Below are 16818 nucleotides of genomic sequence, written 5' to 3'. Positions count from 1 at the left end.
AACTGAGCCCAGATGCCAGATACACCAATATATGTAGTCATGCCGCTCTAATTTTCGTGGGTCTATTTTGTTAAGGAACTCCACCCCCCGCCCCCCGTTAAAAGGCGGCCATATGCGTCAATTTTGGCCTACATAGATCGCAGTAGTATCATTGGAAAGCTCAGAATGTCAGCTTTAAGATGAGACTAAGCATGTAACTGCAGCACAACTCAGGTAGAAACTATATTCAAAGATTTCAGCAGTTAATTACTTTATATCTAATTACTTAAAGAACTCTCCCACCCGCCTCCGTTTAAAGAGCCGTCATGAACGTAAATATTCACGTAGAGATATGGCAGTGGTACCATTGGAAAGAGCAGAATTCCAGCTTTAAGATGAACAGAAAAACCGGAAAACGCCAAAATTGGAAATTTTAGGGTAGCCGGTCCCCTTAAACCATTCTGTTCAATAAGAATTAAAATTAAATTCTAACAATGAATATTTTGATTATCTTAAATGGTTTAAAAATTCCTCAAATAGTCTAAAAGTGAAAAAAATCTTCCACGTTGCCTCTCGATTCTGAACCGAAGAAGCGGCAGCAAAAAAATGACAAAACAACTCGGAAGAATTATGAATTGTACAAGCTTAACCAACAGAATAATATAAACTAAGAACTACTTCATTAATGAAGCGAAAAAAAACACGAAGGTCAACGTCAACGCCTTATCAGTGATCAGCAGGGCAGTGCTGATAAAGATATGGTTTTATAATTAAAAAAGATTTAAGATTTAAATACATATTTTGTGCAGCTCTGATTATATTCACTCTAACATTTCAAGTCTGAATGAAGAAGGCTGTGTCTTCAATTCATATTCATTGGTTGTATGAGAAAGATTTTTATGAAGAACTAATTAAGACTGTGAAGAATGTGCTACGGAGGAAGCATATTCTGTCACATTCAGGATATTGATATGGTCAGAAGTTCAACAATGCGTAATGTACTTGATATTTTGCCTTAACACTTCTCATCCCGTCAACGACTCTGAAAGAATAAAATGATGTGTATGTGTGACTTAGACGAAAGGAAATCGGGACGGCGCAGTTACTCTGGGGGCAGAGCTGGGTGACAACTCTAGCGCTGTATTGCAGCTTACAACTTTGCACATCATGCCTCGTTTCTGTGAATAAAAATAATAATAATGAAGTGATATTACATACAATGGACATAAAAACCATTACAGAAATAACGAAATATTCAAAAATACTTGAACGTTTAGGTACAATTTAATGACGGCGATAGAAGAGTTAGACATGAATTAATAAATAAAATTTTGAGTGGGGAAGAGAAGAGGGACTCACCCGACAGACGCATTTGGTGCAGGGGTCTTGATACCAAGTCTCCTTGAGGTGGCGCGTCGCCCCCGCGCCGTCCACACAAGTCCGCGCGTGCGGCGGGCGGTTGTTCTCACTCAGCGCTTGCTCCAGGCGCTCAATCTTACACATGAGTACAAGTATGAGTACAAACGCACTCAGCGCTTGCTCCAGGCGCTCAATCTTACACCTGTCTCTTATACACATCTAGATGTGTATAAGAGACAGCTTAGACTCTCACGCAGCGCATGAGATTGCTTAGGACTCCCATGTCGCACTTAGCACTCTCATGCTTAGGACTCTTGCTTAGACTCTCACGCAGCGCAGGAGATTGCTTAGGACTCTCATGTCGCACTTAGCACTCTCATGCTTAGGACTCTTGCTTTGACTCTCACGCAGCGCAGGAGATTGCTTAGGACTCTCATGTCGCACTTAGCACTCTCATGCTTAGGACTCTTGCTTTGACTCTCACGCAGCGCATGAGATTGCTTAGGACTCTCATGTCGCACTTAGCACTCTCATGCTTAGGACTCTTGCTTAGACTCTCATGTCGCACTTGGCACTCTCATGCTTAGGACTCTTGCTTTGACTCTCACGCAGCGCATGAGATTGCTTAGGACTCTCATGTCGCACTTAGCACTCTCATGCTTAGGACTCTTGCTTTGACTCTCACGCAGCGCATGAGATTGCTTAGGACTCTCATGTCGCACTTAGCACTCTCATGCTTAGGACTCTTGCTTAGACTCTCATGTCGCACTTGGCACTCTCATGCTTAGGACTCTTGGTTAGGCTCTCAGAGTCCGACGATGGCACCAAGACTCACCTTGAGCACGAGCTGCTGGACAGATCGCGACAGCTTCTCCACGACAGCCTCGACGCCCTCGATCCTCTCCTCGACGGCGTCGGACGGCAGCACCAAACTGAGTGATCAATGCAGGACCAGAATATTGAAACTGTCAGGGCCATGCTGTTATAAATAGTTACGCGTTCGCAATACTAATCATCCAATCACTGACGGTTTTTAAAGCGAAACATACAAATCGCAGATGAGAAATTGGTCGCTTCGTTTATTAAGGCCGCTTCATGTGCTAAGGCCACTAAGGCTACTTCGTGTACTAAGGTTACTCAGAACACTAAGGGTACTGAGTCCGCTACGTACTTGTATTTGAGCGAGTTTGAACCCAACTACCTCGGGTCTTTCCAGGAACGAGTGATACTTCGTATTTTGTCCTGATGTTATTAATTCAGTCGACAACTTTGCCTGCCCAAACATACATACTCCCTTGCTTAGTTCTATAGTGTAAAATCCCCCAACAATAATAAATTAGACAGTGGCAAACATCAAGGAACATTCATGACTATTGATGATTTTTATAGATAAAAATAATTCATACATGAAAAAAACAGAACGAATTTGCATCTATGCCTTTTCATACGTACATGAAAAATTGAATGATTAATTGCTGCCAATTAACAAGGCAAGTTAAACAAAAATCAGGCATATTGATGGAGAAATCATAGAGAACTTTATAGTTTTTCGTTCAACAGCGCGAGTAGCTCAAGTGTCAACATTAACCTTGAGACCAGAAGTCTGTGATGTCACAAGAAAAATAAGCACTAACATCAATGAAAATATTAAGAGGGGTGGGCATTTCTTAGAAGTCCAGAGGGCAAGTGACGTTCAACCCTGAGAGTAAGTAGCGTTCAACCCTGAGGGTAAGTAGCGTTCAACCCTGAGGGTAAGTAGCGTTCAACCCTGAACACACGAATCCTTTAACCCAGACGGCAAGTAGCGTTCAACCCTGAGGGTAAGTAGCGTTCAACCCTGAGGGTAAGTACCGTTCAACCCTGAGGGTAAGTAGCGTTCAACCCTGAGCATAAGTAGCGTTCAACCCTGAGGGGTAAGTACCGTTCAACCCTGAGCATAAGTAGCGTTCAACCTAGAGTGCAAGTAACGTTTACTTGGCCAGGTTGAGGGGGCGGTTGAAGGCTGTCAGCGGCGGGTCGTGGGGCGTGAAGGTGATCGCTGCGTCGTGGTGGTCGTGACGGTCTGCAGGAGGACAGATAAGAAAAATTAATGGATAATATTGTCCAAATAGTGACTCACTTACTGCTAGTATCAGTGATACGCTTACTTATCGGGTCAAAATGGGTCAGGATGACCCACATACAAACACAAAGTGCTTGTTATTTGGACAAAGTCGCGCTGTTTTTTCTGAGTTCGGCCGCACAGGGATGCTTGAAATTTACTTACTTGCAGTCCCGCGAGTGGCGCAAACATGGGAGCTCATTGTTAATTAGAAATTAAATTGAATTCCCTGAATATGATATTATTCTGCGCATTTTTGGCCGGCATTTGGGGACAGCGAAATTATGCAATTAGGGCTCGCCTTCGAACAACGTCATATGAGCGATTATTAAAAAAGATACAATAAATTAGTTCAGTTAATAAAGATAAAAAGTTTGAAAATTTCGGCTCAGGTCTTGTCGCACACTTTCTGGAGCAATACCGTTAAATTTAAGAATAGAACACATTAAATTTGTAAGCACTCAATACAAAATGATTGACAGGTCCATGCATTATATACTTTAATTATGAAATTAAGAATAACCTGAATATTTTTTTAGGCGATGTCATACATTAAAATTATAAAATAAAAAAAATTATTAAGATAGCTGTATTTAAGTATAATATAGTTATATATAGTATATATAGCTCACTCTTATTAAAGCTCGAATGCTTTCCAAGATCCAATTTTGATTTTTTATCCTGCAATGTTTGGAAGCCGAACTGCTGGTAGAGCTCGACCTTCTCGTTGTTTTCCTTGCCTGTGGACAAGAGCTGATCCAGCCCTTTGGTCCCATACTCCAGATTTTGGTTCCGTTTCAAATCTCTAAATAATTCATGATGAACATCGATTGATCTGTCGATAGTTGCTGAATTAGAAGCATTTGAGATCGGAGACTCAAACGTGCTAAAATTGTCCTCAGGAAAAGTGGTCTCATATGGAGATCTGTGCAGAGATCTACGTAGATCTTCACGCTCCTCGACGTAGCTCTGGTCGTCGAGCGACCGTCGCAGCCGGAGTCCCGGAGTGCGGATAAGGCTGTTGAAGTAACCCGCATTCCGGCAATCTGAGAAGTACGGATAAAAGTACCAGGAAATGAACGAAATAAGTATAATTATTGTGCAAAATACGTCTTCTATGATGAAACATGTTTAGTAATAGAAGAATGATGTCCCGTCAGCAACTATAGACATTGTTATTTATTGTTCATGCATTAGCTGCATGCTTACGGGAAACAAGAAAACCTTTTCCGCAAATCTTTTGAAATTCAATTTTTCAGTTATTCCACAAATTGGTTATTTATTGTAATGCGCTTGCTCGGAAACATTCAAATGCATTCTATACAAGAAATCAAACACACGAGTCCACACCTGTGTAACGGTCGGTCAAATGTTCTATACAAGCGAGCAGGCACACAAGTCCATAAACACAAACCTGTATTATACTTTACCTTTACAACACTCGGCCCAGAACCTAAGATCAATACGAGGGAGCTGTGTGCAGGACACAAACGCTGGAGTTTGCAGGTGCGGCAGGAGGAACACGTCGCTGGTGACGTCCTTAATGTCGTCGCCATTGTCGCACAGCACGCGGCCCAGCGTCGTGCGTCTGATCTGGTCTAACTGCTCAGGCTTGAACACCGATGGATGTTCGTACCAAAACCTGTTGAAAACATCGTACAAATACTGAATATGACACAAGAAATATAGGTAATATAGTTATGGGGCACGGTGGTCAAAACTTCTTCCAAGGACAAAATATGACAGAATCGATATAATTTCAATTTGAGTTACTAATACAAAAACCTGAACCACTGGCTAAATATGAATAGAGCGATAAAATTAAGTTATAACAATGAGTGTGCGAACTTTGATTCAAAGATGTTCCGGTATAATTACTTGTAAGCTGTAACACCTTGTGAGCAACTACGAAAATACTCTCAACAAATTAATTAATCAACAAATTAATTATCATCATTTGGGCAAGACGAGCGTGCTTCTTAGCTTCCCAGGGATAAGTGGACCGAGAAACTTACCTTCCTCATCTGTCTTACTTACAGGGTCCTCACTTACTTACGACTTTGCCCTCACCTGTCACCATTCCCTTATTTATTTACGATTTCTTCGTCCTCGCTTACCCACGACAGCGTACTTACCTGTCCCTGTCCCGTCACTTACCTGTCCCCGTCCCGTCACTCACCTGTCTCCGTCCCGTCACTTACCTGTCCCCGTCCCGTCACTTACCTGTCCCCGTCCCGTCACTCACCTGTCGCCGTCCCGTCACTCACCTGTCCCCGTCCCGTCACTCACCTGTCTTGTCGCCGTCCCGTCACTCACCTGTCGCCGTCCCGTCACTTACCTGTCGCCGTCCCGTCACTCACCTGTCGCCGTCCCGTCACTTACCTGTCGCCATCCCGTCACTCAACTGTCGCCGTCCCGTCACTCACCTGCCGCCGTCCGTCACTCACCTGTCTCCGTCCCGTCACTCACCTGCCCCCGTCCCGTCACTCACCTGTCGCCGTCCCGTCACTCACCTGCCCCCGTCCCGTCACTTACCTGTCCCCGTCCCGTCACTCACCTGTCGCCGTCCCGTCACTCACCTGCCCCCGTCCCGTCACTCACCTGTCGCCGTCCCTGAGGCGGCGGAACTGCTCGAGCAGGAGGCAGGCCAGCAGGGGTCCCACGCGCCCCCCAGGCACGGGATCCTCCAGCAGCGCCCCCACCCACACGTCCACGTTGCCTGCCTCGGCACCACCATCATAATATTATTATTCTTAGAGATTAAGATTAAGTAAAATCATCATTTTTAACGCATTTTCTCATTTATGGAAAAAGGCGCTATTGCGCTCGTCATGTCCGTCCGTCCGTGACTTCACGACACGGACGGACGAGAAAATGCGCTCTCTGCCACTCACTGCAGTGAGTACTGATCTAAATTTTACTAATTTACTCGTATATCGTAGAGCTCTCGTCCATCTATGTAGGCTAAGAATATAATTTTAAAAACATTTCTACCACAGGAGACTAAGCCAAGTAAACATGCACACTTGGACGAGGATAGAGATTCTAGTAATTACCAAAATATATAATTATACATGAATAAAGACCAATTATAAATAAAGACCAAATATGAATAAAGATCAATATAAATAAATACCAAATATAAATAAAGACCGAATATAAATAAAGACCAAATTTAAATAAAGACCAAATATGAATAAAGACCAAATATAAATAAAGACCAAATATACATAAAGACCAAATATAGATTCAATTATTTCCATTCATTTGGTTTGAAGGAACATGAGCTGACCAGGATGTCCGTAGAGCTCGTGCAGCTTCTCCCTGACGTCATCGTCGCTGATGACGTCACGCAGGTCCTCGAAGGAAGCAGCCGCGGGCAGCTGGCAGTCCGTGACTCACCAGGCAGTGCCGTGACTCACCAGGCAGTGCCGTGACTCACCAGGCAGTGCCGTGACTCACCAGGCAGTGCGTGGTCACGGCCCCGCTGTATGTTCATGGCCGCGAGGTCGAGCGCGATCTCGTGCGCCGCCTGGAACAGCTTCTCCGTCAGCTCTGTGTTCAGGAACTGGCCTGGCCGCTGCCGCCGGCAAACGCGCAAAGGACGAAAAAAAAATTTAGTGTGTAGGCTTTCAAAGCATAAGCCTACAGTGGGACTTTTTTTGGAAGTAGGCTTTTTTCAGTGTAACTTTTGTCAGTGGAACTTTATTTCAGGCAAAGCAACGCAGTGTCATAACGCTTAAGAACGCAAAACTTTTTTAAACACGTTCAATGAGATGGAAATTTGGATAAACATGTCTAAAGTCATTTATCTTTATCTAATAACACTCAAGGCAGTGGAATATTGTGTAGTTACGAAGAGCGCTGCAGAATTGTCTAACAAGCACTGCAGTTTGAGCATTCAACAGCAAACAAACGGAGATGAAAGATAAATTTGATTATTTCTTGGAGCAGAAAATGCTGAAATCTAAAGAAATAACCGGAGCAACAACTGCAGAATTTAAAACAAATAACTGGAACAACAAATGCAGAAGTTGAAACAAATAACTGCAGCAACAACTGCAGAAGTTGAAACAAATAACAGGAGCAACAACTGCAGAAGTAGAAACAAACAACTGCAACAACTGCAGAGGTAGAATAAGTTGAGGGAGAAGCAAATAATTGATCACCTTGAGCTTGACTGGCGTGGCTAGGAGCCCTCTGAGTAGAGGGTCAACGCCCCCCTCCTGCACCAGGCGCCAGGGGCTGAAGAACGCCTTGTGCAGGGGCAGGGCGCCGTGGCGTGTGGGCTGGAACGACGCGTTCAGGCGTTCCAGTACGGGGTTCACGAGCGTGTGCCCGAACCTGCACACCGAGAGTCGCAAAATTTTGATTCATTCAAAATATTTAGTACAAGTTCAGAAGTTGTTTTACAACAATTTTTCAAGTATGATGATGATTTGATTCATACAAAATAGTACAAGTTGTTGTTTTACAACTATTATTAAATTATAATGATAAAGCAGTCGAAAGAGGTAAAAATGTCGTCCAAAGTGGAACGAAAAAGCTGTATAAAATATGAATATTAAAATTCGAATCTCGTTTGGCCAAATATTTATAGATAATAAGAACTTAGAAACAAGCAAATTCGCACAACGAACATCTAATTTTTAACGTCTGGACTATGCGTCTCATCCAAACAACACGTTGGTACACTTTAGTTTGTTGGACATGTTGCGATCATAAAGTGTAGTTGCAGTAAAGTGTTGGACATGTTGCGGTAAACTCTGTGTCGACAATTTTAAAGAATATTAGTATCAATATCAAAATGAATAATCATATGATTATTAGAATGAATAATATAATGAATATTAGAACGAACATCATAGCCAAAGACCACAGTCTACGTCACCTGAGGGCTGCCGTGGCGAAGACGTTGCTGATGCTGGGGTCGAGTTTGGTGTCGTAGCGGCTGTAGCGCCCGAGCTTCTGCATGTGATGAGGGCCTATGATGTGCGGCAGCCAGTGCTGGTATGTGATGTGCTGCATCATCGCTCCTAGGATCTGCATCACCAAGTTTCAAGCATATATACATATATCTGCATCACCAAGTAATAATCATATATGATGCATCCTACCACGCATCATACGTTGAAATCTTGGTGGGAATCAAACACGTATGATACATGCATCAGGAATCAAACGTTGAAATATCGTTGAATGAACGTTGTTTCAACGAAATAAACTTTTATTCAACGTTGTTTCAAATTCATCTAACTAGAGGGTAGGCAATAGCTTTGGGAATAAACAACTTTCAATAAATCCAGCCACAGAAATTACAATGAATTATAAACACGGTTAACTGCAACTTGCAGAACTGGTTCTCAATTATACTAAAGGCAAAAGCAAGCAATCAATGTGTGAATATCCCTTACGGCATAACTGAAAAAACTTATACTAATAAGTTTTGGTATTAATGAATAGATATTTAAATTTGTACTCAATCAACAATTAGACAGAACCATTGAAATTTTCATTCTTCAGAAAACAAAGCCAATAATATGAATTACACTTTACTGAACAAAAACCAGACAACAGATGGTTTGCCAACTGATTTATTTAAATTTGTACTCAATCAACAGTCAGACAGAACCGTTGAAATAATCATTCTTCATCCAACAAAGCGAATGAATTACATATGAATATATGAATATGAATTACACTTTAGTGAACAACAGCATAGACCAGACAAGAGATGGTCTGCCAACCTTCCTGGTCTCGTGGAAGACCGTGTCGCCGTCCCAATGCGGGTTGATCTCCCGCAGCTCAGCAGCCATGCGGTTGTGCTCTCTGAACCAAACTGTGTGCATGGCCAGCAGCGCTGTCTGCGGGGACACGTGTAGCCTTACTATCATCATAGTTCAGGTGTGTAATACCATTAATATCATCATAGTTCAGGCGTGTAATACCATTAATATCATCATAGTTCAGGCGTGTAATACCATTACTATCATCATAGTTCAGGCGTGTAATAACATTACTACTATCAGCATAGTTCAGGCGTGTAATAACATTACTATGATCATAGTTCAGGCGTGTAATACCATTACTATCATCATAGTTCAGGCGTGTAATAACATTACTACCATCATAGTTCAGGCGTGTAATAACATTACTATCATCATAGTTCAGGCGTGTAATAACATTACTATCATCATAGTTCAGGCGTGTAATACCATTACTATGATCATAGTTCAGGCGTGTAATACCATTATACTATCATCATAGTTCGGCGCGTAATACCATTACTATCATCATAGTTCAGGCGTGTAATATCATTACTATCATCGTGAAACAGGTGTGTAATACCATTACTATGATCATAGTTCAGGCGTGGAATCTATTTACTATGATAAATAACAGTTCAAGAACAATGCAAAATTACTATGTTAGCTCATAGAACAGACGTGAAACACCATTATGGTACTATAGCTGATAATAGTACAGGCGTTATGTTACGTAAAAAACATAATTTGTGATTGCGACCAGGAAATCGACTCCGTTTAATAATAAATTCCACTGAAAATAACTGGTACGAGGCAGACTCAAACAAAACTACGAAGTGAGAATATTTTGAAAACTTGTGAGTGGTCCAATATGTAAATATAAAAATAGTGAATGCCCAATACGTTAGACTCAAATAAAAATAATAAATGTCCAATGCGTTAGACTCAAACAAAAATAACGAATGTCCAATACGTTAGACTCAAATAAAAATAATGAATGTCCAATACGTTAGACTCAAATAAAAATAATGAATGTCCAACACGTTAGACTCAAACAAAAATAATGAATGTCCAATACGTTAGACTCAAACAAAAATAACGAATGTCCAATACGTTAGACTCAAACAAAAATAATGAATGTCCAATACATTAGACTCATATATAACAACAATGAATGTCCAATAAGTTAGACTCAAACAAAAATACCGAAATAGCCAGACCTGTTCGTTGGCCCTCACGTCGCCCGCCAGGAAGCAGTCTATGGCGCTCTCGGTCGTGTCCCTGCGGCAGTCTATGGGCGCCCCTGCACTGAAGGGCATCAGGGGCTTGCCTGAAGGCATCGAGATGCCTATGCGCAAGTCGCCCAAGTTTTCAGAGAAGTTCCGTAGATTTTGGGTGTCGCCATAGCTTGAGCCGTACACCTGATATGGATAAGTGGTTGCCAGGTGATATATTTGCATGGAAAAAATCTTGGAAATTTCGAAATTTAATTTTCGGTAGCTGAAGAATGTTTAGCATTAAACTGATAATTATTGTCTGTAGGACTGAACTAATAATGATTGTCGTGTATACGGCTACAGCTAAAAATAATAAGAAATGATCCACAGGTAAAACAACAATTTATAAAATCTTATACTCTTGGCATACAAAACGAAACTCTGAGAAAAAAAACGTACACTTATGACTACATATGTGAAGTTTTAGTGTTTTTACAGATCTTCTATTCTTCTATTCCCCATTGATTTCATTTCCTGCATGCTCAAAACCTGTGAATAAGAACAGTGTAACGCCTGAACTATAATTACATCTTTAAATTAAAACAATATTGGGTTAAAGTAGTTTGCGTATATGGAGACACAAATGCTATTACAGTTGCGTGTACCTGGGAAGCGTCAATGAAGGAGGTGAGTTGGTTGATCTGCTCACGAGGCTGGACGGTGTTGAAGAAGACGGACGTCATGCCGGACCCGCAGACTGCGGACGACCGCGTGAACTCCATGCAGCGGTGGCGGTATACGCGCGGGTCGTCGTACGGGATCTCGATGGGGAAGCAGGGAGCGGAGTATGCGCACGAGCTGCGCACACAAAACAAACAAAATACAGCGGAGGGAAGCAGGGAGCGGAGTATGCGCACGAGCTGCGCACACAAAACAAACAAAATACAGCGGAGGGAAGCAGGGAGCGGAGTATGCGCACGAGCTGCGCACACAAAACAAACAAGAGACAGCGCAGGGAAGCAGGGAGCGGAGTATGCGCACGAGGCACACAAAACAAACAAGATACAGCGCAGGGAAGCAGGGAGCGGAGTATGCGCACGAGCTGCGCGCACAAAACAAACAAGATACAGCGCAAGGAAGTGAAACTTAATAATATTGCAAAGTTTAACGCAATATTGTTAAGTCTTACTTTTTTCTCGCTATCTTTTGAACAAAAATGCTACTATATACTAATGTAAAACTTATAAGCTTGTAATGTTGGAAGATATTAATAAACCATTATGCCAGATGAGATGAAAAATTACAAAAATTAAAAAAAATCTGAATAAACAATTTTCACAAGGCAGACAACACATAATCTAATAAATATTGGCAAAACAATAGCTTTACTAAATACTTAACTTTGATATCTTATACTTTAATAAGAACAATCACTCGGCACCAATAATAATCTGCTCTTCTCTTCAGTGCCTTACCACTTCATAAAAATTATTTATGGGGGTATAAACCATTGCTGAATACCATACTCACAAAAACAAATGGGTCATATCGTCTAAACCATGACACACATTCCGCACTGATACACCATTTCACCGAGTCAAACTGAGTCAGGATGTCGCACAAAAGATCTTCAATTGCATCGCTTTTTGAACAAAGTCTAACTCATTTCTCTCAGTATGAAGTGCAGCAACACTGCACAACTTACCGGTCACACTCGACGCCATCAACGAAGCTGCCGGTGGATATGGATGGCAGCGCATGGTCCAAGTCATGGTCGAGGAACTGCCCCCACTGTCAACTTACCGGTCACACTCGACGCCGTCTATGAAGCTGCCGGTGGATATGGATGGCAGCGCATGGTCCAAGTCATGGTCGAGGAACTGTCCCCACTGTCAACTTACCGGTCACACTCGACGCCATCAATGAAGCTGCCGGTGGATATGGATGGCAGCGCATGGTCCAAGTCATGGTTGAGGAACTGCCCCCACTGTCAACTTACCGGTCACACTCGACGCCGTCTATGAAGCTGCCGGTGGATATGGATGGCAGTGCATGGTCCAAGTCATGGTCGAGGAACTGTCCCCACTGCATGAGCATGTGCGTGCACTGGTCGTCTGCAGCCGCCGCCTCGTTGCTCATGATACGCGTGGACACGAGGCGGGGACCAGGCTTGAAGTATCCGTAGTAAACCTTCGTCTTGGACCAGCCTGAGATAATCAAAATATAACTCAGTACTCACTGCAGTGAGTGACAGAGAGCGCATTTTTTCGACGACGAAAACGTGACGTCACAGACAGACAGACAGTCGGACGGACGGACATGGCGAGCACAATAGCGCCTTTTTCTTTCCATGTATGAGAAAATGCGCTAGAACTGAATGTTTTAACCTGGGACTAGTAAATAGAGAGTAACTTCATCAGTCGTGACCCAAGCTGGCCATACAAATTAAGCAACTATACTTCAACTTCAGGAAATTCCGGTCTTCGCGTAGTCTAACATGTAAGACTTAATAATCCTTTTTAAAAGATGTATTTAACATTTAAAAATATGACAAAAACTCAACGAAAATAGTTATATAAATCATTTATAAAGAGAATTTGTAATATTTTGCAAACTGCTGTGAAAAATACGCAAGGTAATTAAGAGTCATACCAACAGGGCTGTTGAAGCCGTTCTCGTATATGGGGGGCAAGATCCTCCTGAAGCCGGTGAGAGATGATCCCCAGGTCGGGTTGTCCAGGTTATTGCAGGTGCCGTCGATGGTGCGGTACTTGAGGTGGAAGCACATGTCGTTGCATGACACCGTCCGACGGTGACCCAAGCAACCTGATAAATTTGTCAGCAGCTCCAAGTTTTCCGGGGAGAGAAGGTCCTGGTAACTAAACTCTGCAAAGACAAACAAAAACGTTGGTTCGGGGAGGAAGATTCCAACATGGATAAGAAATATTGCCGTTTAAGTATGTCAGGAAAAATGAGATAAACTTGTTGGTTCAACATGACCCAGGAAAAACCTCTTCGAACAAGACCTTAAAACTGAAGAGTATTGCCTTCAGAGACTAATTTCTTTAATATGACCTAAGTAAACCTTAAACTGAAGACCTTAAAAGTGAAGACTAAGATAAACTTGTTGGTTCAACATGACATAGGAAAATTCTCTTCGGACAAGACCTTATAACTGAAGAGTGTTGCCTTCAGAGACTAGTTTCTTTAATATGACCTAAGGAAACCTTAAACTGAAGACCTTAAAAGTGAAGAGTATTGCCTTCAGAGACTAGTTTCTTTAATATGACCTAAGGAAACCTTAAACTGAAGACCTTATAAGTGAAGAGTATTGCCTTCAGAGACCACGTACTGGTGAGGTTGAACTGCATGCCAGCCTCGACATGTCTGTGGACGATGGCGAGCGTCTGCTCGACCTTCTCAGCGGCGCGTGCGATCTCGCGAGCCTCGGTCTGCGGGAACCTGAAGAGCCTCAGCAGCTCGTGGGGCAGCGGCTGCCGGGGCCGGTCCCTGTCGAACAGCTGGCTGCCGGGGGGAGGGGTGGGCTGACGTTAGAAAGGTAGACGGGACATGAGGGGGCAAGAAGGGGGAATGAGCGAAGGGGAAAGGGGCAAAGAGAGGGAATAGGCATAGGGGAAAAGGGTAAAAAGGATGAATAGGCAAATAAAAATGGCAAAGAGGGTAAATGTGCAAAGGATAAATGAGCAAAGCGAGTAAATGGGCAAATAAGGTGAATAGACAAAGGGGAAAGGGGCAAAGAGGGTAAAGAGAGCAAACTCCCCAAAGGAAAATTGGTTGAAAGCCCTGATCATTGTAGTCGTAGGAAGCATTTAGCTGTAGTAAGAATTGAAAAAAGGAAGTTCTGAACTTACTTTACGTATTATATTTCTTGAAACACATGAACAAATACGACATAGAAAAACCGGCTGAACACATCCATGTTCTGATCGTGTTTTAACGGATTTGAATAAGATCGGGAAGAGAAGGAAACTCTAATATTTTCATCAAAGTTTGCGTTGACCAAAAGCTTGCTATAATCACGATGATACAAAAAATAAAGTTTTATCACTAGATGGAACATTTAGTTAAGACCAGCAGCAAGCCTCACTGTAGCGTCATGTTGAGCGCCCTGTTGACCTTAGCGTTCGCCTCTAAGAAGCTCTCTCGGAAGAACTCATCCCCGACTCCCCCCAGGTCGGGGCTTTCTGAGGGTAAATGTTATATTATCATATGGGATTAGTAAGTAATATATGGTATTTTTAAGAGAATGCACGTTAAAACAATGTATAATGGAATCAAATGAGTGCGAGTACGATTATTAAGTAGAACAAATGAGTCAAGAGAACTAAAACGAGTCAACTGAAGTCTGTTGAATCAACTGAACTTGAGTAAGTCAACTGAAGACTATTGTCAACATGTGAGTTGACAATACTATAGTGAGTGAGTTTACAGAACATGGGTCAAGTCAAGCTATGTAATACAAGTGAAGTGAGTCAAGTGAAGTGAGTCAAGTAGAGTGAGTCAAGTGAAGTGAGTCAGGTGAAGTGAGTCAAGTGAAGTGAGTCAAATGAAGTGAGTCAAGTGAAGTGAGTCAAGAGAAATGAGTCAAGAGGAATGAGTCAAGTCAAGTGAGTCACGGCAAGTGAGTGAGACCAGCGACGGTGAGTGCAGCGCGGGCGGAGGCTCGGCCGAGGGCGTTCTCAGCGCTGCACTCGTAGTCGCCGGCGTCTCCTGCAGACACGTTGTAGACCAGCAGCGACCCGTCCCTCTCCACCCTGACACATTATAATTATATTATAATACATTATATTATATTATATTATCTCATATTATATTATAATAAATTATATACCATTCCAGCTATGCTATTACCTCATGGAGCCATCAGTCACAGCTCACCTGTAGTGCCGAGAGTCGCTCATAAGGTAGCCGTCCTTACGCCACACGACCGTGGGGGGCGGCAGGCCGTCCGCGGCACAGCGCAGCCTCACCTCCGCCGCCCCCGCCACCGCCGTCTGGTCCGCCGGCCGCTCCATGATCACAGGCGGCAGCTGGGGTATCGCAGAAAATGCATCGGTAATATTGTCCAAATAGTGATGCATTTTCTGCAGCACAGCAGTCGTCTGGTCCACCGGCCGCGTCATGAGTAAGTACAGCCTGACTAAAAAAACCATGTCCGCAGATAAAACCACTATAATTAGCCCATCAGTAGCCATACTTTCAAAACTCGCTAAGTGAACGTAAGTACATACGCTCTAATTTCTTGTCTATGATTGATGGATTTTGCTCGAAAGGCCGTCAATGACTGGCTGATGAAATTACGATCTCTTAACTCTTTTTGAAAGTATGTGTCCAGATATCTTCATGAGAGTTAGAGGCAAGACTCACGGACTCCCTGACGAAGAGCATAGCGGATGACTGGGCGGAGGTCTGACCGTTGTCAGCCCTGCACGTGTAGAGGCCCTCGTCAGCCTTCTGCACCTGCAGCACCCGCAGTGCCGCGCCTGCCAAACAAGTTTACACGGTGGGGCATTGAAGCGTTTGCGAACATGTTTAGAAACATACGTGTTCCGCGGCAGAGCGTGGTAATTTCAACATCAGTTGTGACAAGAACTCGTCAAAAGGACAGTTTTAGACCTGTGAAAAAGTCATAAACAAATGGAGAACACTAGGTGACATGAAGAGCTAACGAAAACAAATGGAGAACACTAGGTGACATGAAGAGCTAACGAAAACAAATGGAGAACACTAGGTGACATGAAGAGCTCACGAAAACAAATGGAGAACACCAGATGACAAGAGGAGCTAGCGATAACAAATGAAGAACACCAGGCGACATGAGGAGCTAGCGAGAACAAATGGAGTACAAATGAAGACATAAATAGGTTAAGAAAACAGCTGGCCAATTAAGGTTACATGTTATGAGCTAACAGTTAGCGATGACAGTTATTTATAATTAAGACAAATTGTACGTATATTACTGGACATAAGCAAGACACGCGGGATATGATCAAAGTTAAAATGTTTATGCCGGACTCACCGCCTATGGCGATAGAGATGCCCGCTGACGGGGCGATGACGAGACCGTGCCGCAGCCACTTGACGTCGGGCTCGGGCAGCCCCTGCGCCTCGCACGTAAAGTGGGCCACGTGCCCGAGGGTCACGGTCTGGTCCACGGGGGCCGTCGTCAGACGAACAGGTGCTAGAGACGTCAAGATAACTCAAGTTATTTAATTATATAATTATTATACATAGCTATTCATGAAATATTAATGAGGTATTATGGTACACTGCAAACAAATTATCAACTATCCTAACGAAACAAGCGAAATGTACGACTAATTAATAAAAATTGTTCATCGCGCGCTAAGGATCGTCTACATACAGATAAATGAGC

General features: G+C 43.0%; 1 protein-coding gene across 1 annotated transcript in view; it reads right to left on the bottom strand.

The window, feature by feature from the left end:
* Positions 1-489: 489 nt before the first annotated feature.
* Positions 490-16818, bottom strand: part of LOC108681472 (peroxidasin) — a 42989-nt gene continuing 26660 nt past the window's right edge. The window contains exons 13-34 of the mRNA XM_047882093.1: positions 16462-16623; positions 15810-15925; positions 15321-15472; positions 15075-15196; positions 14530-14626; positions 13774-13946; positions 13074-13307; positions 12421-12628; positions 11087-11279; positions 10425-10625; positions 9187-9303; positions 8331-8482; positions 7609-7783; positions 6887-7019; positions 6732-6836; positions 6041-6158; positions 4870-5081; positions 4072-4485; positions 3313-3400; positions 2174-2270; positions 1339-1473; positions 490-1157 (exon numbers count right to left, since the gene is read on the bottom strand). Coding sequence (XP_047738049.1) covers positions 1053-1157; positions 1339-1473; positions 2174-2270; positions 3313-3400; positions 4072-4485; positions 4870-5081; positions 6041-6158; positions 6732-6836; positions 6887-7019; positions 7609-7783; positions 8331-8482; positions 9187-9303; positions 10425-10625; positions 11087-11279; positions 12421-12628; positions 13074-13307; positions 13774-13946; positions 14530-14626; positions 15075-15196; positions 15321-15472; positions 15810-15925; positions 16462-16623 — 3509 coding nt within the window. The 3' untranslated portion in view covers positions 490-1052. The remainder of the gene's footprint in view (positions 1158-1338; positions 1474-2173; positions 2271-3312; positions 3401-4071; positions 4486-4869; positions 5082-6040; positions 6159-6731; positions 6837-6886; positions 7020-7608; positions 7784-8330; positions 8483-9186; positions 9304-10424; positions 10626-11086; positions 11280-12420; positions 12629-13073; positions 13308-13773; positions 13947-14529; positions 14627-15074; positions 15197-15320; positions 15473-15809; positions 15926-16461; positions 16624-16818) is intronic.

This window comes from Hyalella azteca, unplaced genomic scaffold (assembly GCF_000764305.2).
Source record: "Hyalella azteca isolate HAZT.00-mixed unplaced genomic scaffold, Hazt_2.0.2 contig9625, whole genome shotgun sequence".
Taxonomy (NCBI): domain Eukaryota; kingdom Metazoa; phylum Arthropoda; class Malacostraca; order Amphipoda; family Hyalellidae; genus Hyalella; species Hyalella azteca.
Note: the sequence above shows the minus strand (reverse complement) of the source record. Positions and strands in the feature narration are given on the sequence as shown.